The sequence below is a fragment of the Eleginops maclovinus genome, chromosome 13, assembly GCF_036324505.1.
Source record: "Eleginops maclovinus isolate JMC-PN-2008 ecotype Puerto Natales chromosome 13, JC_Emac_rtc_rv5, whole genome shotgun sequence".
NCBI classification, from domain to species: Eukaryota; Metazoa; Chordata; class Actinopteri; order Perciformes; family Eleginopidae; genus Eleginops; species Eleginops maclovinus.
In genome coordinates this window covers 6,466,044-6,492,670 of record NC_086361.1, presented here as the reverse complement: position 1 = coordinate 6,492,670, position 26,627 = coordinate 6,466,044, and the positions used below count along the sequence as shown (strand labels likewise).

General features: G+C 40.4%; 2 protein-coding genes across 7 annotated transcripts in view; one reads left to right on the top strand and one right to left on the bottom strand.

Moving 5' to 3' along the window:
• The window catches only part of pvrl2l (PVR cell adhesion molecule related 2 like), a 267,337-nt gene that overhangs the window by 219,033 nt on the left and 21,677 nt on the right, over positions 1 to 26,627 (top strand). The gene's annotated exons all lie outside the window — the stretch shown is intronic.
• On the bottom strand, positions 22,076 to 25,447 carry LOC134875516 (52 kDa repressor of the inhibitor of the protein kinase-like). 4 transcript variants are annotated; one of them, XR_010167208.1, is made up of 4 exons: positions 23,880 to 25,447; positions 22,877 to 23,378; positions 22,415 to 22,526; positions 22,076 to 22,272 (listed from the first exon to the last, which is right to left on the bottom strand). XR_010167208.1 is itself a non-coding variant. In XM_063900134.1 (3 exons), exons 1-2 carry the CDS (start codon positions 25,385 to 25,387, stop codon positions 22,910 to 22,912), a joined length of 1,977 nt encoding a protein of 658 aa, XP_063756204.1. In that variant the 5' UTR covers positions 25,388 to 25,447; the 3' UTR covers positions 22,088 to 22,526; positions 22,877 to 22,909. The 4 variants fall into 4 exon arrangements, 2 of the variants coding, with proteins under 2 accessions (XP_063756204.1, XP_063756203.1); XR_010167207.1 differs by having other exon boundaries at positions 22,415 to 23,378; XM_063900134.1 differs by having other exon boundaries at positions 22,088 to 22,526.

Below are 26,627 nucleotides of genomic sequence, written 5' to 3'. Positions count from 1 at the left end.
AAAACCCAGATATGAGCTTTGAAGGTAAAGCCCTAAATGTAGACTCTCTACCCTCAATGCCTTGTAGTATCTTGAGTAAACACATTTTCAATCAGTCAACCCTGGTAGAAATGAAACCTCTAACCCTCGCAGCATCCGGTGCCATGCTCCTATAATCGATCTACAACAGAAGAAATTAACCCGGGTGCAGTTTGTTCCGAGAACTTCTTCAACTTTCCTCAATATTTTTTTGTTTGTTGCCAACAGCTTATAAGATGCTGTTAAAATCGGATATGTTCCACACACACACACACACACACACACACACACACACACACACACACACACACACACACACACACACACATACACACACACGCACACACACACACACACACATTAGCATTAGTGCGAACAGATGCCAGCCTTCGGGCTCTTCATTGGGTTAGCTGGTGTTTTAAAGGTCACTACAAATTACAAGTGGTCAGCTTTCCTCTGTCTACATCAATCAGACCAGTCGCACTTAGTCTCTCAGCAGAGAATTACACCATTGACCTTTTTGTGTTGGGTGTGTGTGAGACAGGGCGAGAGTGAGGACATATGAGCGTGCGTGTGATATGTCACCGCTTTGTTTACATTTTGGTGTGAGTCGGCGTGTCTATGTTTAAAAATGTTTTAGATGTTTTTTTGAGTGTTTTCCTTCCTTCCAGCCAGGAGGTCATGTTTTCTAGGCTCAGGTTAGTCATTTATTAGCTTTTTATCTGTTGGTCTGCAGAATTACAAAAAACGTGTGCCTGGATTTAAATAAAACTAGCACACTCCGAGGACAAACCAATAAAGTTTTTCGATTGAGTCAGAATCATTGGGATGATACACGCATTATTTATCACTCATAGGAACGGCCATGGCGGAGTTCTGCGCTCTCCGATTGCCCTTCTGGTAATATATTTGTGTGTGTGTGTGTGTGTGTGTGTCTGTGTGTCTGTGTGTCTGTGTGTCTGTGTGTCTGTGTGTGTGTGCTTCTGTCGGTTTCTGTCTCGTCTCGTACCGTACCTTAAGGTCATCTGCATTCCGCCCGTGCCTTGCACTCATAGCGACAGTGAGATTATTACAGTTGCTGCCATTTGTTATTTACTTCAATCTGTTTGGAGTGTGTGTGTGTGTGTGTGTGTGTGTTTGTTTGTGTACAGAGGTTGATTTAGATCTTGAACTTGAGGAAAGGATTTTAAGGATGAGCAGCAGTGTATTACATTGCTGTATAGTTTTATTGTATTTGTTATTTACGCCACTTCATGTACATGGTTACGTGCTTTTCGTCTCGCTGCTTGACTTTCCCTGTCACAATGTGTGTATTCACTTAGTTATGAGTGTATACTTTACAACCTCTGTGTGAATGATACAGTCGGAGTTGAGTGTGTTTGTGCTGTTAACACTTGGCTTTTGCTTATCGCTGTTGTAACATTCATTGGTGTGTATACAACACACACTTCAACAAAGTCTGTGTATTAAAATAAACCCATGTTATCTGCTAAATACAGATGAGTGTTAGTTATACGTATGTATGTGTTCAGGTGTACGGGCTGTGAATTAGCTGAGTCATGTTTATGCAGTTGCAACTGTTTATTTAAGTTTGATGGGTTTATCAAATGTAAAGTAGATCATGTTTATTCAGGTGTGTGTTTGAATGTGTGTGACAGAAAGCTGGAGCAGCGTAATCACCAACAGCGTAATGATTATAGCCTCTCAACGCAGTCATTTACTCTCTTTTTATCCATCTTTTCATTATGTACCCTTTCTCTCTCTTCTGTCTTTCCTTCTCTTTACCCTTCTTTTGTCTTTTCTTACTCACTAACCCTCTTGATCCCCCTGTGCTGCTCCCCTTTTCCCCACTCATGAATAATCCATCCACCCAAGGCTGCCTATGAAATAACAAAAGTTATGGAGCGCTTTACGAATCCCCCTCTCCCTCTCTCCCTCCCCCCTTCTGTAATCAGGATGCCTCCGCGGCGTTACGTCTGAGGATCTGCATCCCTCAGGAGGGGTGTGTGTATGTGTGAGAAAGCAAAGGTGCGTGCTTGTTTTGGTACTGTAAGGCATCTACTATAAAAGCCTGCTGAGAGGTTTGTTAGTCAATGGTGGTTTTATTCTAACGGCTATTCCCATTAACATTCCCATTGCCCCGTGTCCATGTTGTGCGTTGTTTGCATTTAAAGCTATATTTATGCATGTGGGTGGGAGAGAGAAAATGACAGAATGAGGACAAAACAACACTTCATTTGAGGTCCTATAGCATGCAAAAGTCCCTAAAGGCGCAACACACTGTGGATTTATGCTCACATTGTATATTACATGCAAAACCTGAATAAATAATAACAGAAAAATGAACACACACATACATTTCAGAATATATGGCAGATGGTCAAGATGGTGAGAATGCCAATGAGCTAGAGAACATTGAAGAGAGGAGGAGGAGGAAGGAAAGGAGCTTAGAGAGCCAGATGGAGAGATGAAGGTGAACAACACAGAGGCAGGTCAGCACTTTTAACACAAAGGGATTCATAAAGTAAGAGTCTCCTTCTTTTAAGGACAACATAAGTTAGGTCACAAAGATAGGAGGGTGAGAGGGAAAGTTGAGAAAAGCACCTACATTTATTTTTAATAGTAATATTTGCCAAAAATAGAGGCTCTTTGAGTTGGCACTTAAAGAGCCTCTATTTTTGTTGGGTTTTCCCTTTCCTCTAGTCTGTAATATCAGTTATTTTGCATGTAAAAAATCCCAATGTTCCCTACACACACACACACACACACACACACACACATACACACACACACACACACACACACACACACACACACACACACACACACACACACACACACACACACACACACACACACACACACACACACCTGCTTGAAACTCCTCCTTTGGTCACTTATGCGACATAATGACATCACTACGTAGCACTTGCAATTCTATTGGCTACCGCTCCCAAAACACTGTACTCAATAGACTAAGGGGTGGGACATCTATGGTGAGAGTGGTTGACAAATTTTTTAAAACTATTTCGAGCCATCGAGATAAAAACACGCTTCGCCATGTTTTTTTTTAAATGTGTATTTAGGTATGATTAAAAGGCCTGTATCTGATGACTTAAGGGCACTAGAGGGTTCATAAGTTAAACGAAGCGTGATACAGAAATATTTAGGCCCAAGACCGTAATAACAGGTAATTGTTGTCCCTGTCCAAATTAATAGGATGCATAGAAAGTGAGCAACGTAGTTGTTCAAATGAATAAGATTGCAAAGTATTCAAATCTTTAATTGTGCTATTGGCATTACTTTTTGCCACTGTAGAGTCAACGCTGGGTCACTTTGGTGACGAACAAACAGCTCTCTTCTTAGATTTGTTATTGAAATGCAGATCCTTTTTCCATGATGAACCCCAATCAGTTATTTTTGGCACAAGTTGGTTCACGGATGCCCAGGGGTCGTGATTATTATTTGACTTTTAAAATGGAAGAGAACAGCAGCAGCCTTATTTAGTTAAAGGTCAGTGGGTCATTGCCTCAGCAATGGTTCTCTGCTGGAAAACAAGTGCAACTAAACATCTATCACACAGTTTGAACAGATCACTCCAATCTCATTTAATTAGTTTCCCCATGTTCAAAGAAATACAAAGGGACAGCTCTAAACAATTTTAACCACATCGAGATATGATCTCAAAGCTGCAAAATCAATCAAGAATTTCTGGCACGCATTCACAACTCAGTTATGTGTGGACACAAATCTGGCTACAGACTGGATATCCCAACCAGCATTATTCATTTAGTGCACTCCTGCTGATGTCCGTACGTACTACATACTGAGCAAACATGGAGGAAAACCAGCCAATGTTACTGACGACTGCATCCTCCTGCTTTAGCAGTCCCACATTTGTACTCATCTCTCTGCAGTATAAAAAAAAAAGGTGAAACTGGATCTCCACAGGAACCAAAAGACAAAAGCAGCAGAAAGTCTCCTGTCTGCTTTTTGCTGACATTGATGAATACCTGTTTCTGTTTTGGATCCTCAGAAACAAAAACAAAATAAAAATGTTTTAGCTCAAATCCATGCTTTCACCGAAACGCTATCCATAATGGAGCCTGGAAAAACATCCATAGATGACTCATAATAAATGGATGATATGTATTTAGAACTGCTTTACACCAGTTCTTACCATGCTATGTGTTAAGACTTTGGCGAATAACTACCTTTGGCCTACTGTTTAGCAAACAGTTGCCTGTCTACACATAAAGCAAACCAACATTAGCATTCATTAGCAGTGGAGATAGGACACATCCCCTCTCCTTTAAGCTTTCTTTTTGTTCCTAACTAACTCTTGATGGAAATACTTGGATCTTTAGCTGCTAAATTCTTCCCTAGTTTGACCAGCTGGCTGCTTACTTTATTGGCTTGACAATTGTTGCTGAGAATGTAGCACACAGCTGGTTAATCTGGACATTTTCACTGAGAACATATGCAGCTACGACTGGAAAATGGGATGATCTGAGTGGTGGGACTGAATCAAAACTGAAAAGTCTATGAAAACCAAATTGATAAACTGAAAGACGCTAAAACGCAGATTGGTTGATATGTTTATAAGCGTTGCACCTTCAGTAAATCTTCTTTCCTCACCGTTTGAACACAAAAATACACCATCTAGTCCTTAATGCCAAAGTTGAGCCTCCAAGGGTGAAAAAAGTGGTGGACAATAATTCTCTAATGTTAACAAACTTTTCAACATTATTAAGCTGAGCTTTATCACAAATTACAAGCAATAACACACTTAAATGTGTCACGATATAGTTAATAAACAATATAAAGCTGTGATAGCCTGCTCATCTGTAGATTCCTATATAAAGACAAGATGTATCTTATTGGTTGAGAGAAAGAGCGATTGAACGGGATGAAAGACGTCGGCCTGGGAAGTTTTCTGCAGGAGAGGACATCTGTCATCTAGAGAGATGTCACTGCAGCCCGCGGTCACTGCACTTCGTTTTTTTTATCTGCATAACACGACAGAGACAAACAAGATACTCTCGAGGGCTGCAGCACTTCGTGTCTCTTTACACTTGCACCTCATAACATTTTACTGTTTGTTGGAGTCATTTATCCCCTCTGCAGGACCGGGCTGTGTACGTTGTTAGTATGGGCCCTCACAGTGGGAATGGGAGACCTAACCTTGGCAGCATTAAAACCGCAATTACTATTCTTTTCATCCACTCCTTTCTTCCTATTTCTTCTTATTTCAGCTTTTCCCTTTCATGTGCTCTCCTCTCTTCTCCTCTCACCAGCTCTTAGTTCATCACCTTTCGTCCTCTTTCAACTCCGTCCTCTTCATGCCCCTTCACCTCCTCTCTCTTTCTTTTATCGTCTGTTCCTGCTCCTCCTTTCAAATAACTTCAAGATATTTATTCCTGCAGAATTCTTCTTTTGCTCTGCTCAAATTCTCAAGTTTTCTCTCCTCTCTTCTAAAACCATCACTGCTATTCTGCCCACACAACTTCAAAACAACACAAAGAGATTTTTAATGCTCCTCAGCTATACCCTGTTGTACTCCAACACAAAGCAGCACACACATTGCTCCTGGGCATTGCTACTTACTAGCTAACCTAAACTCGGCCTTGAACTTCAACTTGAGTTAGCTGTTTAGTAAGCAGTACCACAGAAAGATTGAAATCCACAGTTTGATGTTTCACCTGCTGCACTTCTCAGCCACTTACTCCTCCACTCTTCATCCTCTGTCCTTCTGTCCACGTCAACTTAAACTACCAGGCCTTGTAAGCACACACACATCAATACACACTTACATCCCACTCAATACCTTCCCCTCTTTTGTTGGTATTTGACCCTTTGTAACATACAAGTAATGAACTTCAGGAAAAAAATCTAACATTTTAACCAGCATGCCACGCGCAAAGAAACCAACAAACACACATACAGAATTACAAATGTGTCAACACCCTCATAAAAACCTGCTCGCAACACATTTATGACACACACGTGACTAAAACCACACTTGCGTGTTTTCATCTTGCTTATAGCTCTGTTCATTGTCAGATGGCCTTGGCGTTGCACAATGATCGAGAGAAATTAATAAAGAAGTAACAAGCTACTGAAGCATTGATTGAGGCAGAAAGTCACCAATCCCTATTTCGTTTTTCTGCACGTGTGCTACATCATCTATAAACTGACTCCTTTTTTTTGACGTGTTTTTTTTGTTGTTATTTTCAACTGCCAAGAAGAATTATAGTGCAACAGATTGTGTCATGGAAAAAATAAAAACAGTTTTTCAGGCAGAACAGGAAGTCAAATGATTCATGCAAATGTTGCAATCAACTGTTCATATGCTGCACACATAACACACAGACCATCTGCCGCACAGTGAACTCGTGCTGAATTGAAATGCTCTGCGCGGCGTGCCGATGAGCGGGCTGTTTGCAGTTAACTTGAGAAAAATCACAGCGCTGTCAGACGGAGGTGCAGTTCTGATGCATACGAAACCTCCTCTGACAGATTTTCATTGTTATTATATCGCAAATCAACTGCCAAATATGCATTTATTGACTGACAGCCTGTCCAGGATGTTCCCCAACTCACTGACTAATAGTTCCTATGATGCACGCTGGGAACTGTTCCTCATTGAATCAATGAGGGAATAAATATGACGCAGGGATTGGGTCAACAATAGAGAAGTCGTTATTACACTTCAGAATGAAACAAATACACTTGCAGTATTTGTGTTTGTTTCTTAGATAACACAAGAAAATTGATACCACTCTTATGTCCAGTTCCTGGAATATGAAGCTACAGCCAGTTAGCTTAGCATAGCATAAAGACTGGAAACAAGGGTTACAGCTTGTCTAGCCCTGTCAAAAGCTAACAAAATCCACCTACTACAAACTATAAAGTTTACTAACTAGCCCCTTGTGATTTTACTCTAAGATAACTAGCTGCTGGCTTCAGCATCACATTTAGCCTACACAAAGAGTAGTATCCATTTGCTTAAATAGATAGCATTTGATTAAATATTTTATCACATATATGTTTGTGTTTTACTAGTAGAGCATGTTATCTTCGGTCTTCTATCTCCTCTTAAAATTAAAGGTGTTACATTTGAATCACTACACTCACAAATGACCCTAATGCCTAATCTTTGTATGTAGTTGCTCAAAGGAGCAAGACAAATATCTGAGTACAGGGATGAGATAAGCTAATGTGAAGGACAAACTACAGAAGTGGATGTTAAACTAGAATAAAGTTGCTTTTGTCTTTCCAAAAAATGTCAGCTGTGTAGGTGAGTGGGAGCTGCTGATCTTTTAAGTAGAAAACTTGTTTAACAGTAATTATACAAATATTAGTGTTGTAAAGATTTATTGATGTAAAAATGCCAGAAGTAACCAATTTTAGCAGTCAGGAGAGAATCTGAGATGTTTCGGCTCATGAATCAAATATTTTGCCACCAGGAGAACAGAACCGCCTGTAATGAAATATGCTCGACATGAGGGTAAATATGACAGATGGCTGTGTTGTGCACCTGATATGAATTTGAGTAGTGTGTATGTTATTATGTGTGTGTGTGTGCGACATGGGTTTCTGTTGAAAGTATTTTCTCTACCTGAGGCATTGCGTGTTGCCTGGGGTGAGATCTGTGAAAGGAAACATTATCCAGAAGAAACCCGGAGACCAAAGTGTGCGTGTAAGTGTGTTTGAGTGTGTGTGATTGTGTGACATACTTTAGCTTGTGTTTTGTCTTTTTTCCCTCTAATTTTGTGATGGCTATTGGCAGCATTACCTGCTTGAAATGCAGCTGCTGCCTGTGAAGCCTGAGGTCCCCATCTGTCCGCGCGTGTGTATCTAATTGTGTGTGTCTTTGTTTGTGTTTGCGTGTGTGTGTGAGCATGTGTGCAGTTACAGTATATGGGAGATTTAAAATAAGCATTTCAAAACACAAAAAACATTCTGATATAGCACAAATTAAACACTGAATATAAGCACATTTTATTACAAATGAAAACCATCATTAAAGACGAGAAGGGGAAGTGTAAACCAGCTAAAATAGAATTATGTGAGGAGAAAGTGTAAAATACAAGAATAAATTGACCAGCAGTGTTTTATCAGTGTGTTCAATAAAACTGAGTTGATTTTAGTCTGTGGGAACAGAAAGCAGAAGTCTGGAGGGCTTATAATATAACAGAACATTTGAAGAAAATATTCATTACTGTGTAATTCATTCATTTTGTCAGACCCTACTGAAGATAAATGAGTGTGTGCAATTGTTTGTCAACTGCGGCAACAGAAAACTCTTTGCATGTGTGCTCTCATACCTGTCACAATTTTGTTTTACAAGAACATGCCTCTCTGACACAAATCATTTTTTTCTGTTAGGCAAACAAGTAGTGCACTGTACATTTTCTACATTTTTACATTTTTCTTGACTTACGAAGAATGTGTCTATTTGACTGGTGGCATGTATTGTGTGTGTGTGTGTGTGTGTGTGTGTGTGTGTGTGTGTGTGTGTGTGTGTGTGTGTGTGTGTGTGTGTGTGTGTGTGTGTGTGTGTGTGTGTGTGTGTGTGTGTGTGTGTGTGTGTGTGTGTGTGTGTGTGTGTGTGTGTGTGTGTGTGTGTGTCATGCTGTGTTATCAGGTCCTTAGCCTGCAGAGAACACAGGTAAAGACAGTTTGACAGGTTTTTCAGAGAACAGCCAACTCTCGGGAGCTTGTCAACGCTGCGGCTCGAAGCCTTCACATTAATGTGTGTTGGTGGGAATATTTAGCCTATACGTATTTGATATTTGCCTTTCTTCAGTCTGCAGGCATGTATGACATCTCCTTCTGTGCGCATGGTTAATCTGTGTGTTTTCAATGTCTCTCACAGGGTTAGAGTTGGGATTACATCCTATAGAAGCTGGCAGTTTGAACAGCTTTTACCCTAAGGGTAGTGCTAGCTTACCCACACAATTGCAAACTAGATTTCACCTATACATAAACACACTTCCACACATCTGCCGGAACAACTGCATGTAAACACCAGCTGGGAAGTAAATGTCAGGAATAAAAGGAATGAAAAAGTGGTGCACCAGCTCTAACCCTTTAGCGACATTCACATGTTTTTGCGGATTGCTAGTTAAATTTCTTTGCTAGTGTTACCTCCCCTGCTAGCTTGCGCCGCTTCATACAGCTGTTTGGTCTTCAACTTTGAGCACTGAGCTTGGCGATAATTAGTTTTTGCAGCGTTTCATGTGAATTCAGCTTTTCTCATATAAAATAAATTGTTATTTTTTGGCTAAAAATAAGAATTTGGTGATTTCTTGTCTTTACTTTTAATAACCAATCTCCTTTCTCTCATGCTCCCACACATTTACAAACATACACACACACACACACACACACACACACACACACACACACAGACCCCTAACCTTCTGGGACGCCTTCTGTCAGCAAGGTGACAAGGTGACCAGAGGATAAGTCAGCATACATTAGTTCAATTGACACTACGCTCTTTTAATATGGAAATTAGCGATCTAATTAGCATGGACATGGCATAGTTTGTGTGTGTGTGTGTGTCCTTCACTATCCACCATCCCCTTTTTCCCAACAAAATTAGCACGCATATGCTTTTTTAAAAATAGGCAAAGTGCTTATTCTCTCGTGTGTCACATTCGATATCACCAACCTGTTTCTTTTCGAGTAGGAAATGGGCTTAATGCACACCTTCATGATCAGTTTATCATTAAAACCTCCCTCTACTTGCAGTATGAACCTTATGTTGTGTTGATGCATATAAAAATACCCATCAGCTGCTGTTTTTTTTGTTACTCTTCCATCTGTGGTTCTCTTCACATTAAAGGTGTTAAACGCTGCTTTTTAGATGTCAGTATATCATTGTCAAATTAGTCTTGATATCTCGGTACAATTATTGTAAACAAAGGAGACCCTGACAGAGAAAATTGGGCACCTCTATCTCTCAGCACTGGTTATTATCAGTGCTCGTGTTCCTCCAGGATTAAAGCTCCATTTCCCATAAAACCCTGACGGCCGTGGCTTCACATGGCTGGAATACACAATCAATGAAGCAGCTGATCTTGATTGTCTCGTTTGTATATCGTAATAACACTAATGCCTCAATGGAAGCGCTAATGATTTATTGTTGTTAAAATGCTGCGCTTGGCTCTAACTGGGCTAATTGGGGCTGGGTGAGCTGCATTAATGCCTGATGTATAATTGATTTGACCATGGTGAAGGTGAAGTATGTTCACCCCAACTTGTATTTATTGTTAACTGTGAATAGGCATACTGTATATGTTAATAGATATTACTAGGTGAAAACCAAAATTCAAAATCTCTACAGCGCTTCAACATTTTTGTTTTTGTTGAATTTGTTATTTGTTGCTTGATTAAATGTCTATTAAAAATAGAGGCTTATCACTTCAGAAAACATTTTAACAGTGGATTTAAGCACTTAAACCACCCCTCAGTTAATGTGGATGTGACGGCAATTTCTAAAGTTGCTTTTTGATATAGTTGTATGACATATGCTGTTGGTGTTTGCGAGTCAAGGTCTCTAGCATTGTTGATTGATGCTCTATCTTGCAAAATCATATCTCTGCAAAATCCAGCATACAGCAATGTATGCAAATGCTGTTTAATCTCTATTCTTAACATTAATAGACCTGTGTGAAATGTTATCTTTTAACAACAGAATTTAATGTTCAACAATGAAACAGAATATACAATACACAGTCAATGTCTATGTGTCTTTTTATGCAATACGCCTACAAGCCATTAAATACACCTACAAGCCAGCCAGGTTTTTTCATTTGCACTGCAATGTTTATGTGTTGTCTTCATTTCTTATCACCGATGGATTCAGCAAGTTTGTTTGATATGTGTGACTGTGGTGGACGAGAGTTGGCAGTGGTTTGACATGCATGTGTGTGTGGTGTGTATGTATTCCCGAGAAGATTACTCCCTTCATGCTAGGTTAGCCACCATAACAATTATAGTCTGTATCATTACCCTCCATTAGCATCACACAGGCCTCGATGACACACACACCAACACACATCACTGGCACTGAGCTAGTAAGGGCTCATTAATAACAACACTAATGCAATGCAAGTGGTCAGAAAAACATTCAAACAAGCTGGATTTAGAGAACACACACACTACTCACACACGCTTGAGTTTCCTTAAGCCTTCTGGGTTTTTCAGCTGCATCACTACCTGCACTCTGTGTGTGCATCTGTTTGCATGTGTAGGTGTGTGTTTGCCCTTTGTCTGAATGCATCTTAATCGTGTCAATGCACCCCTCTTTTCCACTCATTTAATCAGGCCGAGGCTGTCTGGCTTGCTAAGTCTTGTCTTGTGAAGTTGAAGAGCTAATTGCTGTATGCCTCCTGCAACATCAGATTTGAACTGCTAAGGGCCTGAGGCAGGACCTGCCTCCCCCTGTTGACATTACCTATGCAAGGAAAAAGAGCTTTCTCATGGGTGTTAAAATGCATTGGAGGGATATTGGCTGGTTTGGGAGAGAGTCCAGAACTTTATTTGTCTTTCCTTCCATGTGGTCCCACTTGTGTTGTGTTGTAATGCGAAGCTGCTGATAAATATTCCAGTAGCTCTTTTCACTGTGCTTTCTCACAATTAGTTTCAGACGTATTTCAGTATTTATTGTGCGAGTTCAAGTGTTCATCTCTTGTATTCTCTTGAATAAATGGTTCAGGGCTGTTACAAATCATAAATAAACATCAACTAAAAACTGTATATCCCCAATCTCTAGTTCATTGAGTGCATTTCCCCTTAGATTTACCTCTGTTTGACTTCAGATGCTGATATTGCCGTGTTGTTTTAACCGCAAAAACAGCGGCAGGAAGCCACTTGCAGTGACTGTCATTATATATTTCACTGTGCCTAAGATTTAGGAATTTAGAAAGAATTTCAAACTGCATAATCTAAACTGTTCTCCAAAAGAGAAAGGGAAATGAGGTAGGGAGAGGAGACAGTGGCAACAGACTTAACATCTTTATTTTATTTTATAAAGAGAAAAACTTAAATCTGAATCCCCTCAGTCACACTCTTTCAGACACCGCCACGAAGTTACCAGCCATACTTTTTGAACAAACAACACAAAGAACATTATTTAAGCACACACATAAAGAGAGGCTTCAGCTTATATTGTTACTTTGTGATTTGTGTTTTTTCCAATGGTGCATTGGTCTTTATCCTTTTATATACAAGCAGATCTTGAAAGTTCTGCACAATGCTGGCTTTCTGTTAAACAAAGTTTGGGTTAACAGCTAGCTCAAAGTCACCAACCTCAAAAATAACTATTTCAACTTTGTTTTACATTTTGAGTTCAGAGTCCCATAATGAACTAGTTCAAGTTTATTTCTAGAATCATTAACATGCTGTCAGATCTATTCATTTGCAGAAGAACTTTGCCCTCAAACCGATCCATCCCCATCTCCAATCATTGCCACTGCCGCCTCATAAGCTATACAAAGCTAAACATAACGTTTCAACATTGATACTGGCTTATCTTATTTCCAGGACTTGTTTCTTTAAAGCCAGCAGGCATCCTTTGCGCAATAAAGGTTGAGGTTCTGTTTCTCCAAGAAACTCTTTGAAATAATCATACAAAGTGCTGGCTTCAGTTGTACCGTTAATAGCTACGTTGTCCTCTGCTAATGACGCCGTAAATCCTCGGATGTTGTACGACGCAGTACATGAGTGAAGGTAGCTCCTGCGGGACTTGGATCAAAGGTCATGTTGGCTTTTTTTGTTAGAGACAGATCATTTTTTGTTCATCGTTAACCACAAACATTGGCATGTTCAATGAATGTGCTTTTACATGCACCACACTGGTTGCTTAACTCTTGAACTGTGTGAACAGTACATCTACCGGCTGCTTGGTTATGGTCTTATATGGTTTGCATTAAAAATGGTTCATAACAATCTTTTTGGTTCTTCTCTACAGTCCTAAAAGGTTTATTTTCCTCAGTTGTATATTCCAGTGTCGTTTCCTCTGTTATTTCATATTTATACAGTATATGGTATATACTGTGTAAATATACTACATACCATTTAATCCTTACAGTTTTTTTTTGGATCCAATTATTATAAGTCAGTGTCTTTTTCCAATTCCCTATATAATTTTACTCCGAACATGGTCTCATATTGTCTTGTTTTCCTGTCCTATATTCAATGTTTCATATTCCAGTTACATATTCAGTGTTTCCAGTCACAGATCTCCGACCCTCTGTGTAATATATCAGATGTGTGGTCTGCTGGGTTTCTGCTTCCCAACTGATTACAATATTCTTCTAATGTGCTCTGAGTATGACTAATGGACTGCTTCTGTTTACACTCGAAATCTCTCAACACGTGTGTGTATATGTGTGTGTATATGTGTATGCGTGTGTGTGGTAGGGCATATCGCTTTATATACATGCTCTGATTTTCATAATACAGCCTGTTGCTCGCTTTCATTTAAAGACATTAGCACGCGCCACTTCTGCCGTCAGAGTAATGGATGTGAAAAACAGAGGTGGAAGAATGTGGATATTACCAAGCAACCATGTTTGTGCTCTGTGCATGATGAATAGTGATGGTGAAAGGAAGATGAGAGAAAGAGAGAGATGTTGTAGATGAGAAGAAAAAAAATAATAGGATTGAGATGCAAAGATACCAAGTAAGAAAACAAGACTGAAAACCGATTTTGTGTCAGATTGCATCAACATAAAAACAACATTGTTGAAACAACATAAGCAACCCTGTTTACAATTTTCTTGCAAGGGGACCCTTTTACGTGTCAATTGCACATAGCTACTGTACGTGTTCAGTCTTATGGTAACCTCTGTGAGGTGGTCAACTTAACCTTTCCTTTTCTTTCTTTTTTTGTCCACAATTAGCCTTGCATATATCAGATATCCAATAGACTGTATGCAATTTATGCCACAGGCAGTAAGCATAAACTTCCTACTAAATTAGGTAATTATCCATTAAGTGCTATGGTCCCAGCTGTGTGCAACACTTTTAATTGTGCCCGTGTTCGTTGTGTTTTGAGCTTCTTGCAGTGTTTTTTATTTGCAGCGATTTTTTTTTATGCATCACTTCCAGTAATCCTTGCGCATTGGTTGTGGGATATTCTGTTTTTATATTTGCATTGTTATTGAAAGTGCAGTGCATTTTTTTACTCATGGAAGTGTGTTGGGCCGTCATATTAAAGCCTTGCTGCACAAGAAAACACTGGAGTGCTATCCTAGTATTTATGTCTTCATATAGTTTGTCAATTACGCGCCGACACTTGTGCTTTATTTCAACTTTTCATTTTGCCCCCTTTTCATTGTAATTAACTAGTGGAATTTTTCCTACAAGGATGAAATGTTCCGTGACAAAACAGAGCCAATGCTAATACGTCGTAACGTGATAATTACATGGTCATCAATTGGGAAAATGGAGCATTTTTAATCTCAATTACACCAAAGTTCATTCAAGTCCCAACATTTATTTTTTGCTGAACTACATCAACCGTTAAATTTAGTTTTCTTTGGGTATTCATTAGCAGTTCCTCTTCCATTCCTCCTTAAAACATGCTGATTAGCTGGGGATTGGGGTAGTGTTTGGGTGTTCAGTGGTGTGTCGAGTCAATATGTTAGCATACGTGACTGCATTCAGCTGTGTGCTTGTGTGTGTGTGGTATCGGGGGGCGGGGGGATAGAGAGAAAAAGCACATTTAGTCCTTTCATGTTTTTCCCTGGGGAAGTGATTAATGTAACTAGCCTTTGTTGAGTTTCTATTTTAAAGACAACTCTTTTGCGTGTGTCTCTGTGTGTGCCGTTTGATTCACTGGGTGCATGCCAACACGATAGGGGTGTATTTGCATAGTTTTCATGAAGTAATGCCATTAATAACCTAGTTTTTTTTACCATATGTAGATATATGTGTAGACTAAGTACATCAAGTTGCTCAGAATAGATTTTACCTTCATGCTTTTTTATGTCCATCCAAGTTATTCTTGAATTTAATTTTGTTGGGATGACCAAGCCCAGTGGCAGTGATCTTTTTTTAGACTCCCCATTTGACACAAAATAACATTAAACACCTACCAACAGTTTCTTAAAATATACAATAGAACTGAGTTTGTACAAATCCTTGATCATTAAGGACAAATAAGTTTCAAAGCAGCAATTTTTTATTTCAGTACCTCCAGGTAGCAACTTAAAGAAGCCACTGCAGATTAATATTTGATTTGTTTGATTAATAATGATATTTCAAGATCATACTTCAGTTTTCAGCAACAACCAATGTAATGTAAAGTTGCTGTCTTTACTGTATGATATCCTCCATTATGCGGACATTAAAAGAACACCCATACTAAAGAGGTGTCAACTTTGGCAAGAATTCCCCAGAAGCAATCTTAATTCCCATCATCAACCGTAGTTTGAAAACGATGCCATGATCACAAACCTACAAACATATTTACTTTCTGTAATTCACCAGTTCAATTTAATTCACTGTTTGCCACCTGGCACATTTACAGGTATACACTGGTTTCTCAGTACATTTATTGTATTTTTTGTTGCTCTCACTGTTAGTAATCATCCCCTCACCTGTCTTTAGCTCCCCGCTAATGCATTTTCTCAGGTTCCAGCTGTGGCGTGTAATTTTAGATAGATTTCTTTGTATTTAAATAGACAGGGAGCCAAGTAAAATTTCTTGTATGCTAAATTATTCAGCAGACACACCTGATCCTATTCCATGTGTTGTGGTCCATATTTTCCAATCCAAGCTAGTAGAAAAAAGTCTAAAGCTAATCCCTGCAGGAGGAATAAAAAAACATCCCTGCCTTTAACCCTTTCCTTCCACAAATTCAAGTTGTTTATTCTCCACAGCTGTTTGTAGGTAAACAATAACTGAAAAAGGAGCATTGCTTTACTCAGTTCAAGACTGCAGTTTAATTTGCCAAATCTTCTAGCTGAGAGACAGATGGGCTTTAAAGATGAGCTTCATTGCAGTGCACATTAAACACTTGACTTGACTTTTAAAAAGGCTGTGTAAATGGAAGAAAAAGAGCAAACTAAAAGGCTAACGATCTGTTCTCTTCATCATTTTTTTCCTGTTTCATTCACTGATCAGCGACATCACACGCCGTTCTTAATGGATCTTCCTTGCAAGCACTTCCAGTGTTTGGATGGAATTTGGATATGCATCAGTGTGTTTGTAGATGCACCCTCATGTGCGCTAACCAACTCTGAGCATACAACCCGTTAAGATCAATTTCCTCTTCTGTTTTCATGTTCATGTGGTTTTTAAAACATATCACGGCCAATTCCGACACACATAGACACACACACACACACACACACACACACACACACACACACACACACACACACACACACACACACACACACACACACACACACATACACACACACACACAAACACACACACACACACATACACACACAAACACACTTCATCTGTTTCCATTTCTTTTACTTTATTGGCATCACCACAACAAGAGTGAATAAATGTAGGCTAGTGTCAGATCTAAATGTCATTGAAATCCTTATAAAGAAGGTACAAAGTCCATCCATCCATCCATCCATCCATCCATCCATCCATCTTCTCCCGCTTTTCCGTCAGGGTCGCGGAGGGTACAAAGTCATATATGACATTTAGTTATTTGTATGCTGTCTTGTTAAACTACTTCTGTGGGATCCAGAAGTTGTACTGAGGAGAATTTTACAAAAAAGGACAAATTGTTTAGTGATCACTTTTTTTGGGGGGGGCTGCTTAAAACAAAAGACTGGTTTTAGCTAAGGTGAGTTTAGTCTAATTTCAGGGTAAGGGCTGTAGCTAAAGTTGTGATTGTAAAGGGCGTTATGAACCTCAAAAGTAAAAATAAAACAGTGAATCCGATAAAGTTTACATTGTATTTGAAGTTTGATGACACAGCATTAGGTAAGGACTATAGTTGCAAGCAACATGGCTGACCAGGAAACTGCTAACAGGCTAGCTAATAACAAGTCAGTGCTAGCTAACCCCTTTCCATAATTAAGATAAACTCAATATAGAACTAACTGCAGTTACAAAGGTTTTTATTTTGTTACAAACAAGATACTCTTTATACCCTATATGCGTTGGCTTTTCTTATGGAACAGAACTAGCATACATATCGATACTGGTGAAAACTATGCTAACTGACAATGGACAGCTAAATGCAGACAACCGTGTGGATGTTAGCTTCCCAGCATACATATGGTAGAGCAGTTTTCCAGGGACCAGGCAGAGCAAATAAATCCAGTTGAAACTTTAGGAGTGTAAGTACTGTGCTGATCTGATTTGAGTGATACAATTGTAATGTGTAACAATCAGAAAGGCTCTTCCGTTCCTTTTAAATGATCTCATTTCGGTGTGTCAAGGCTGTTCATCTTTGTTTTCTGGGTAACTCTTCTGAAAACTTCCTGTTCAAGTTTTCTCTCTTTTATTGTCTCTTAACCTTATGCCCGCTCATCTTTCCCCCGACACACTTCTTTCTCCCCATTAGTCTTCAGTGGCATCTCTTGGGTCGTAGCCCTCTCTGCTGCTCTCATCCCTCTCTGGTGTGTGTGTCCAATCACTCCGCCCTGTTCCCTGTCTCTTAAGGTCTGTGTGTGTACTTATGTTGTGTATTCCCCTCATCCCAGGGCTTTGGGTTGTTAACCCTGCAAACACTATCGCTCATCACAGCACAATAGGAGCTTAAGAGCTCTCCAGGAAGAGTTCATCTCCCTCTGCTCCCCTCTCTTCTTTATTTTCTTCTCTTTCGCTCTATTTCTCACTTGTTTTTTTTTCTCTATTCCCCCTTCTCCCCCATTTCTTCTTCAAACGCTTGCACTTAATACTTTACTTTCTTATGAGTACTGAAGACTTTTGTCTTCCTCTGTCTTGTGTCCTGATTCCTGTTTGTTAATCTGTTTTTACATTGACACTTTCTTTCCTTCTCACTCTTGCTGGTCTTCTTTTCCAGCTATAGTGCCTTTTTGCATGTTTTCCAGTCTGCAGACAAGCACTTTCCCGTGCAAAACATAAATTAAGAACCACTTCCACTTGGAACTAAAACCCTTTCAAGAAGATTTGTGGTATTCATGGAGTTATTGTTCCTTAATGTCAGCTAATGGCAACGATAATTCATGCTTTTATGAAACAGGCAAAACAAATAAATGGGCCTTGCAATAGCAAACAGTAATAGTCATACAAACATATCAGGTGCAGCAGAAAGGCAGCAATTAGAGACATTCCTGAGAGTAAGTGATGGACGGATGTTTTACAGATGACATTTTACATCATCTAAAGCCAATTATTAAGCTGACACCCGAGCCATTCATCAGGACAACAATGCACAGCCTGCATAATAATCTATCTGAGTAATGGTCTTCCATTGCTTTAATAAATAATGTCCTCATCAACACTGGGAATGTTGGAGAAGGTGGTGATTGAGTTGAGGGGACAGGTTGGAGAAAAGTAAGAATTAGAGAAACGAGGGAGGGAGAAGGTGGCAGAGAAATGGATGACGAGGGGTGTGTGTGTGTGTGTGTGTGTGTGTGTGTGTGTGTGTGTGTGTGTGTGTGTGTGTGTGTGTGTGTGTGTGTGTGTGTGTGTGTGTGTGTGTGTGTGTGTGTGTGTGTGTGTGTGTGTGTGTGTGTGTGTGTGTGTGTGTGTGTGTGTGTGTGTGTGTGTGTGTGTTCACCCCGGAGCTTAGTGTCAAGGAAGAATATTGTCTGAGGTCAAACAGTTCATTGCTAGCTGTTCGGTCTGCAACAAATCACTTGCAGGCAAACACACAAACGCACAGCAAAGCCATGCAGCAGTGGTAGTATGTACTGTAGCTTACGGACGTAAATACCTGTCATGTACAAACACGCTAAGGATTCTGAAGCACATAGCAAAGACATACGCTAAGTGTCATCTCACAAGGGAGTATTAAATACCAATATAGTGACATTACGACTCAGCAAATCTATTAACAGTTCCAAGACAGGCATGAGGCTGGTTTAATGAAAGCAATGATACTGTTCGGTGTCTGGATATACAGAACTAATTGATGAGTTTGATATGACTTCACATTGCAGGAAACATCGACAGCCATTTAAAAAATGCCCAGATACATATTATAGATGCATTTAAAAGTTTACTGGTGCTGTACCATGCTACTAAGGCAGAAGGCAAATATGTGTGTATATTTCATCACCCATGCTACAAGGAAGAGGTGCAAGAAGTTTTTTAATTCTTTACTTCAATACCAGTCTAAAAGTCAACATATAATTCTATACAATCATTCATTGTTTTTATTCAATATTACTTCTAAATGTTGTGGTGTTGTGTCCAATTTAACTGTAGGACCTTTGTACTTTTAAGCCTGGTTTCCTAAGTAATTGTTAGTTTTACTGTAATGCAGTCCCATATGTTTTGTTGGTAAAATCTTAATCTGAAAAGTAGTTAAAGCTTTCTCCTAAATAACACATTTATCTGTGAAATGTTGTGCAGTACTTTAATTAAATACGTTCTAGTAAAGTGTCTGTAGTCAGTTTGCTACTATTTGAAATTGACTCAAACAAGGTCCTTAAGCGAGAATCGAACCTTAGACCTTGCAGTTAATTGGAATTGATTTAGAATTTTGGTCATATGACAAATATCCCACCTAAATCCTTCTTGTCAGGCTTCAAGTAATCTGCTTGTTTCCAAACAATAGTGACCCGACCCCAGTGGGAGTTAACTGGTAACATGGCAGAGAGAAGACGTATCGTTGCCCTTCTTATCTTAAGCTTTACAATAACTTATGCACTGATTCTTTGTGATTTTATTGGCTTTTGTAATCCATGTAAAAACAATTATTTCCTGCATTATACTTTATCAGTAAGAAAAAAGGGCTGTGTTTCTCTCGCTATTGACAAAATATGGACATTTTGCATTCCTCTAATTGCGGTCGGCCACATGATTACAAATAATGTACAGTCAGCCACATACCGTAATTTGATGTTCTGTGTTTTTAGATATGTTTCTTGTAAATGATGCATGGCAACCGAGCCTGGCACCAACACATACACAACCTTCACTGCCTTTGTGAAGAGCAGGAAGCATGAATATTTGTTTGGTTCACTTATTTAGGTTTAACCGCCATTACTGGTATTTAGGTCTGAGCTAAGGTCCATCACAAACCCGATGTTAATAACCTGTTTCTGTTCAAAATAGGTTATCATATCTCATGGGTAGTAAGCATCTTATAGAGGTTTTCGAGCAGGTTGTGTTTCTCAGCGTATTAGAATTATAAGGAGGAATTAAATCTGGAATAACATGAGCAGCTGTGTGTATGTGTGTGTTCATCTGCAACTGTCCACTGTGTGCTGATGTTGTTTCTGGCCCTTCTCCTTTTTCTGTTTATCTCTCTGCCCTTTGTGTGCATTTTTGATTGTGTATCTGTGCATGATATTATGATGTTGTTATTTGGGGATTTTGGATGTGTTGTACCTTGTTGCTGTATGCAGGCACAGGTGTGTGTGTGTGTGTGTGTGTGTGTGTGTGTGTGTGTGTGTGTGTGTGTGTGTGTGTGTGTGTGTGTGTGTGTGTGTGTGTGTGTGTGTGTGTGTGTGTGTGTGTGTGTGTGTGTGTGTGTGTGTGTGAGTTCTCAGTGAGGGCACAGATGACCGATAGGGTCCCAAGGACAGGAGTGTGTGTGTGTATGTGCGTTTCAAGGTTTTATTGGTCATGAGCACAGCATATACAATGTATATGTTGGCAATGGAAATGTTATATCCCATGCTCCTCCAACAACTCAACATACATGGTGCAAATAAGATAAATAAAATAGTGCAAAAAGAGAGAAGAAAATTTACAATAACAACAATAAAGATCAATAATAATTGTGTGTGTGCGTGTGCGTGTGCGAGTGTGTGAGATTGTGTGATTGATTCGGTGTGGCAGTGGATGGCAGCAAGCATACGGTTCCCCGCGAGCAGAGAACAGTGTCACAGGAAGTGTATTTAACACACACACACACACACACACACACACACACACACACACACACACACACACACACACACACACACACACACACACACACACACACACACACACACACACACACACACACACACACACACACACACACACACACACAAACTTTAATCACAGAGACAGAAAGGACACAAATACACAATAGAAAACACATACTGAAGTGTGAACCATCACACACAATCATTCACAAGGAAAGGCAGCTGAAAGACAGAGACAAACGCACACAGGCCTCTGTTACACAACCACAAAAGAACAGACAAATGCTTCTGTCATATATACACACCTCTGATTCAACACAGTAAAATGAGAAATTAACTCTGATACTGTCTAAAACAAACTCTAGGAACACATTATCCAAATGCCCCCTCTTATAATGAGCAATTTTGTATTTTATTTTGAATTAGTTCCAAAAAGACAGCACAAATACAGTAGGCCTACTACCTTTGGTGTTTTTATAAAGTCTTGCCACGTGTTACGTGTACCAGCCACCCTTTCAACACTTCTTGCCCTTTAATCATTAGATAAGTGAATGATGCAATAGATACAAATGATAAAATCCATAGCTCTTAAGGCAAATAAAGTGTTATTCAGCCGTGTGTCATTACCATAGACTGTATAAAATAGGGATATAGTATCAACGGTGTCACCCATTGGTTTCTGAAGTGCTATTTTTAAGTGGACGGCAAAGTTTAACTACCAGCTAATCCAAAAATTGGCATTATCTGTGAAATTGAGGCGATCCTGGCAGCGCAGCGGAGCAGACAGCAAATAGCTAGTGTGATCAGGTTTGCTCAGGTTGAAGGCAAGAGACGGAAGGGTTCGGGGTTGGGCAAAAATAATACCGTTTATTTCGTTACAAACGTGCACACAAAAGACAGCTCCCCGGCACTTCCAGGACGGCAAGGCCAGGACGGGGTGTGTCGGCTTCCCAGGACCCAGCCTACTGCAAGACAGACCAGAACCAGGTTACCAACATGCTTTATATTAACAGGCCCGTAGCCAGCATTGTGGTGGGGGGGGATCTTTTCCCCCCGAAAGTGGACTTCATTTGGCTCCCTACTCCAATGCCCCCTAAATACACCAGCACACTTCAAATCTTTTAATTTAGACATATTTTATTCATCGTCAAGTTTGTTGTGAGTCTGTTGTTGCTGTCCTTCATTTTTTGTCTGTTGCTCCCCACTGTTAACATAAATGGACATGAATTGCTTCAATTGAGCTATCTCTATAGTCATTAAAACTTTAACAAGAATGAAGAATTTGATATAAATGTAAGTGTTACTCAAACTTCCTACATCTGTGATTGTCTGTCTCTGTTGCTCACCTCAGTTGTCTGTTGCTTTCTTCCATTGCCTGTCTGTTGCTGCCCTCCATTGTCTGTCTCTGTTGTTGTTCTGTCTGTCTGTTGTTGCTGTCCTTTATTGTCTATCTCTCCACTGTTGACATAAATAGATAAGAATTACTTCATGAAGTACACTATCGGTATGGTCATTAAAACTTAAACATGAATTAATAATTATATAAATTGAAGTGTTCCAGAAAAGAGCTTTCAAACAGCATCAAAACCATCTCTTTGTAATTTAAATTGACATAATCAAGGTTGAATGTGTAGTGCCCTACCCTCTTACTTAAAACATTCTTAGTCCATTTCTCCCTTATATTAGTGCCAGATTCATGCAAATGCAGTTCTGGGGTTCTACCTTACCACTAAGAAGGCACACAAAGTTTGATTAAAATCTGTGTCGGTTGGGCCCCAAAGTGTCTGATTTCACGTGAAATGACCCACCCCCCATGTCTCCCTCTTCTTCTTCTATGGCTTCTATTGCATCAGAACGCTCATCAGCTCCAATCGTCTTGGGTGCATTTTTGAGTATAGATCGACAGCTTCATCCAGATCCAGAGCCATGTCGTAGTGGGTATGGATGAGAGCCAAGGATGACATGCGGTCCTCTCCCATGCTGCTCCGCATGAATGTGTTGAGTCTCCGGAGAACACTGGCAGACCTCTCACATTCGCAGGAGGTCACTGGCAAGGTGCATGCAATTTTCAGGAGTTTGAAGATGTTCGGATACATCATCTCATCACACTCTTTGATAGCTGAGGCACATGAGCTTGGTCTTTGGTGTAATGCTTTGACCTGCCACTTCAACTTCCACCGTTTCAGCTCCTGGTCAATGACCTCTGGTGATGGCAAGTCATCTTGGTACAGAGCGACTGCTTCAGAGATGTCCACCGTTACATCTGAGTTGCACTGGACAGATGGAATTAGGCCCATGAGCCTTGATGCGGTCACAGAGAGGGGACTAAATCTGGACTCAAACTCTGAAATGACATGGTCTAAGAAGGGTATCGTCATGTTCCGGAGATAGTACTCCTTCACTCCTTCAGCGGGTACATTTTCCCTGTGTTTCTGCCTTCCAGCTGCTCTCGGCTGGGTTGGTTCCACGTTGACCTGAGCAGCCATCCTAACTGCTTGTTCGTAGATTTGATTGAAGTCGTCGTCGATGGCCTCGCGGAGCTCCTTGTAGACAGACTTCACCTCATCAACCATGCTAAATGCCTCGATGATGTCGAGTGAGGTGCTTTGCAGTTTCACCGTGATGCCCGCCAGGTGGGATAAAACTTGGTATACGGTGAGGAATGTGAGGATGAATCCAAAGTTTTGTAGCCCACTCAAGAGACCATAGGCCTCTGCTTTGTACTTGCCCTCCCATCCACTGGTGACATCTTCACTGTACTCCTCTGTATGGAGACCCTGTGCCATGACTTCCAGAGCCTTAATAATGAAGACAAAGGCACTGTAGAAGTGACTGTAGGCATCATGCCGTGCTGCCCATCTTGTGCGGCTGAGGTCAATCAGGGGCTTCCGCTTTCCGGTAGAATGTGCCTCCTTATCTACAACCTCCTTGAGAAGGTGTTCCCTCTTCGGGCTGCAGGTGAAGAACATGACGATGTACTTCATCTTATCAATCATGTTGCGCACAACTGGAAGAGCACAAGAGCGTGCAATGACAAGGTTCAAGCAATGCCCATTGCAGTGCATATAAACTGCCTTAGGCGCATCCTTTTTTATCAAAGCTTGAACGCCAACATTTTCGCTGCTCATATTGCTGGCGCCATCGTACCCCTGGCCTCGACAGTCAGCAATCTCTATGCTTAGATGACTCAGCACATCTTTGATCGCGCTTGCAATGTGGCGACCTGTGATCCGTGGCAAAGTACAAATCTCAAGCAACTCCTCTCTGATATTTAAGTCTTTGTCCACGAAGCGAACACACATTGGCATCAGCTCTTCATTATGGGATGTGACCTCATCAGCTAGGACTGTGTACATCTGAGCATGCCTGACCTCTTCCACGATCTTGGCCTGAATCATGTGCTTCCCTATTACATCAATCATTTCATTTTGGCTTTGAGGTGATAGATATGTGGCATTTTTTAGCTTTGGTTTCTCCAAATGCTGCTTCAGCTTTTCATCGTGATTTGAAAGCAGTTTCAATAGGGCCAAGAAATTCCCAGGATTGCCACTACAATGCTGCTGCTCAGCTGATCCTCTCAGTGCAATGCATTGACGGCCACAGTAGAGAACAGCCTCTGCAACGCACTTGAGAATGTGCCTGTTCTCTTTGATGTTGGTCTCCTTTGCACTGTCCATACGGACTGATATCCGGGTATTGGGGTTTTCATGTGACTGTCGAAACAGTTTTGCTCTTTCAAATGCCACTAAATGGTTTGCTTTCGATTGGTGGCTTTCAATTATCTTCGTTTTCTTATGCCATTTACTGAAGGGCGCATTTATCAGTGAAGTTGACTGTTTCCTCTCTGTGGCATTGAGAAAGAGAGCACAGCATATGCAGAAAGCGCCATCGAGTTTCATGCTGTAAACCAGCCACCATCCATGCTCCTCAAACCAATCATACCTGAATGCCCTGTTGCACCCACCAATAAATGTAGTTGGGAAAATGAAATGTTTCGAAGGTCTGACGTGGTTTTTCACCAAATTGTACTTTTGGCCATCAGACATCTGACACACAGCCTGTGCTATTTCCTCAATAGATTTGGTTGCATCTATGAAGAAGCCAAGGTCACTGTCAAGTACAGAGCTCGGCTGGGCTACCTCACATTCTGCTGCCTGTCTCACTCTCACATCCTCAGCCACTTCAGGAGCTGCTGCATCTCTCTGCTCTTCCACTGCACTGTTACCTGGCAAGGCTGTTTCATTGCTGCTACTACTAGCTGCTGGTAGCTCACCCTCCACATGCTGACTCACTAAATAAATACAGCAAAAGAAAGACATTTAAGTCAATTTTAGAGTATTTCAAACCAGACATAATAATAATTTTATTCTCTGAATTATTTTATTTTCTATCGTGCACATAGAATTGTGAGGGTTTGGGTAATTTCATCAAGCAGATATATTGCATTTGTCATAAAACGGTTTTAACAAAAAGCACACACAACAAACGTCTGACAACAAACATCTGCACCTGAAACACAAACATCAGGTGCAGGGAAACTACACTGATTGACTCACATACACCCTATCCATGTTTAACCCCCTTTTTTTTTTACACCTCTATACTGTATTTTATTTACTATGGCCTTAGGAGCAACAGGCATGGTGACAGTAAAATACAGCCTAGCTGGAGCAACAGGCATGGTGACAGTAAAATACAGCCTAGCTTGATCATCAGCATTGCAAAGTGAGTTACTGAATGTTATTGTCACTTACATTTCTTAAAAATCAACTAATGGGCATAAAATAATTTGGCTTTAGTGTGGGGGGAACCCCTCATAAAATCCGTTTCACTTTCAGGAAAAGGTGGAGAGGCACCAATAGAGACCGAGGTCGAAACTGCACATAATAAGTTCTGTCATAGACATCTGAAGCCGCGAGCACAAAATGGTAACACTCTGCGTCAAGACAGTAGACTCAGGAGACAGACACTAGTCTAAAACAGACGGGGGGAACTGTCAGCTATGTGGCACTTGCAGAGCACAAGCATAACGAGATGGAGGGGGGGAGACATTGAAGCACCGAAGTCACGTTAACACGCCAAGCAATACACTTTTAACAATCCCGAAAATAGTTACTGTTACGTTCGCTATGTTTCCTACAAAATTGACAGTGGTATTTTCTGTGTTCGGCGAGGGATGGGGCTAGCATATAGCCTAATGGAGCTAGGCAACCACTGACAAGTAGCCTAGGTCAGTGAGTGTTCAGATGCAGCTAGGTCTAGCGGCTAAGTAGTAAAGAAATAGAAGCCCTGCACTCAGCAGCTTACCGATTTTGGTCCTTTTCTGGAATAAGTCACCAATGTTTTGGGACAATGTTGCCGCCGACTTCTTTCGTTTACGTTCCTTGTCTTCTTTTTTACCCATTTTCGCTATTCTTCTGATTCTTCTTTGTTCCTATGTAATAGGCGATTAGGCTAGCTACCAACAGAAATGGGGGCATTACCGCCACCGACTGGATTGGTGTAAAACAGTCTGAACAAAATGTGTAAACAGAAATATTAACCATTTTTCTTACTCGT

Excerpts from the sequence above, each read along its gene's own strand:
- LOC134875516 (XM_063900133.1), bottom strand. The coding sequence starts at position 25,387 with ATGTCTTTCTTTTGCTGTATTTATTTAGTGAGTCAGCATGTGGAGGGT. Across the intron at positions 23,379-23,879 it reads CACTTCTACAGTGCCTTTGT|CGCATCAAGGCTCATGGGCC; the intron begins CTTCATTATTAA and ends CCTCTCTGTGAC.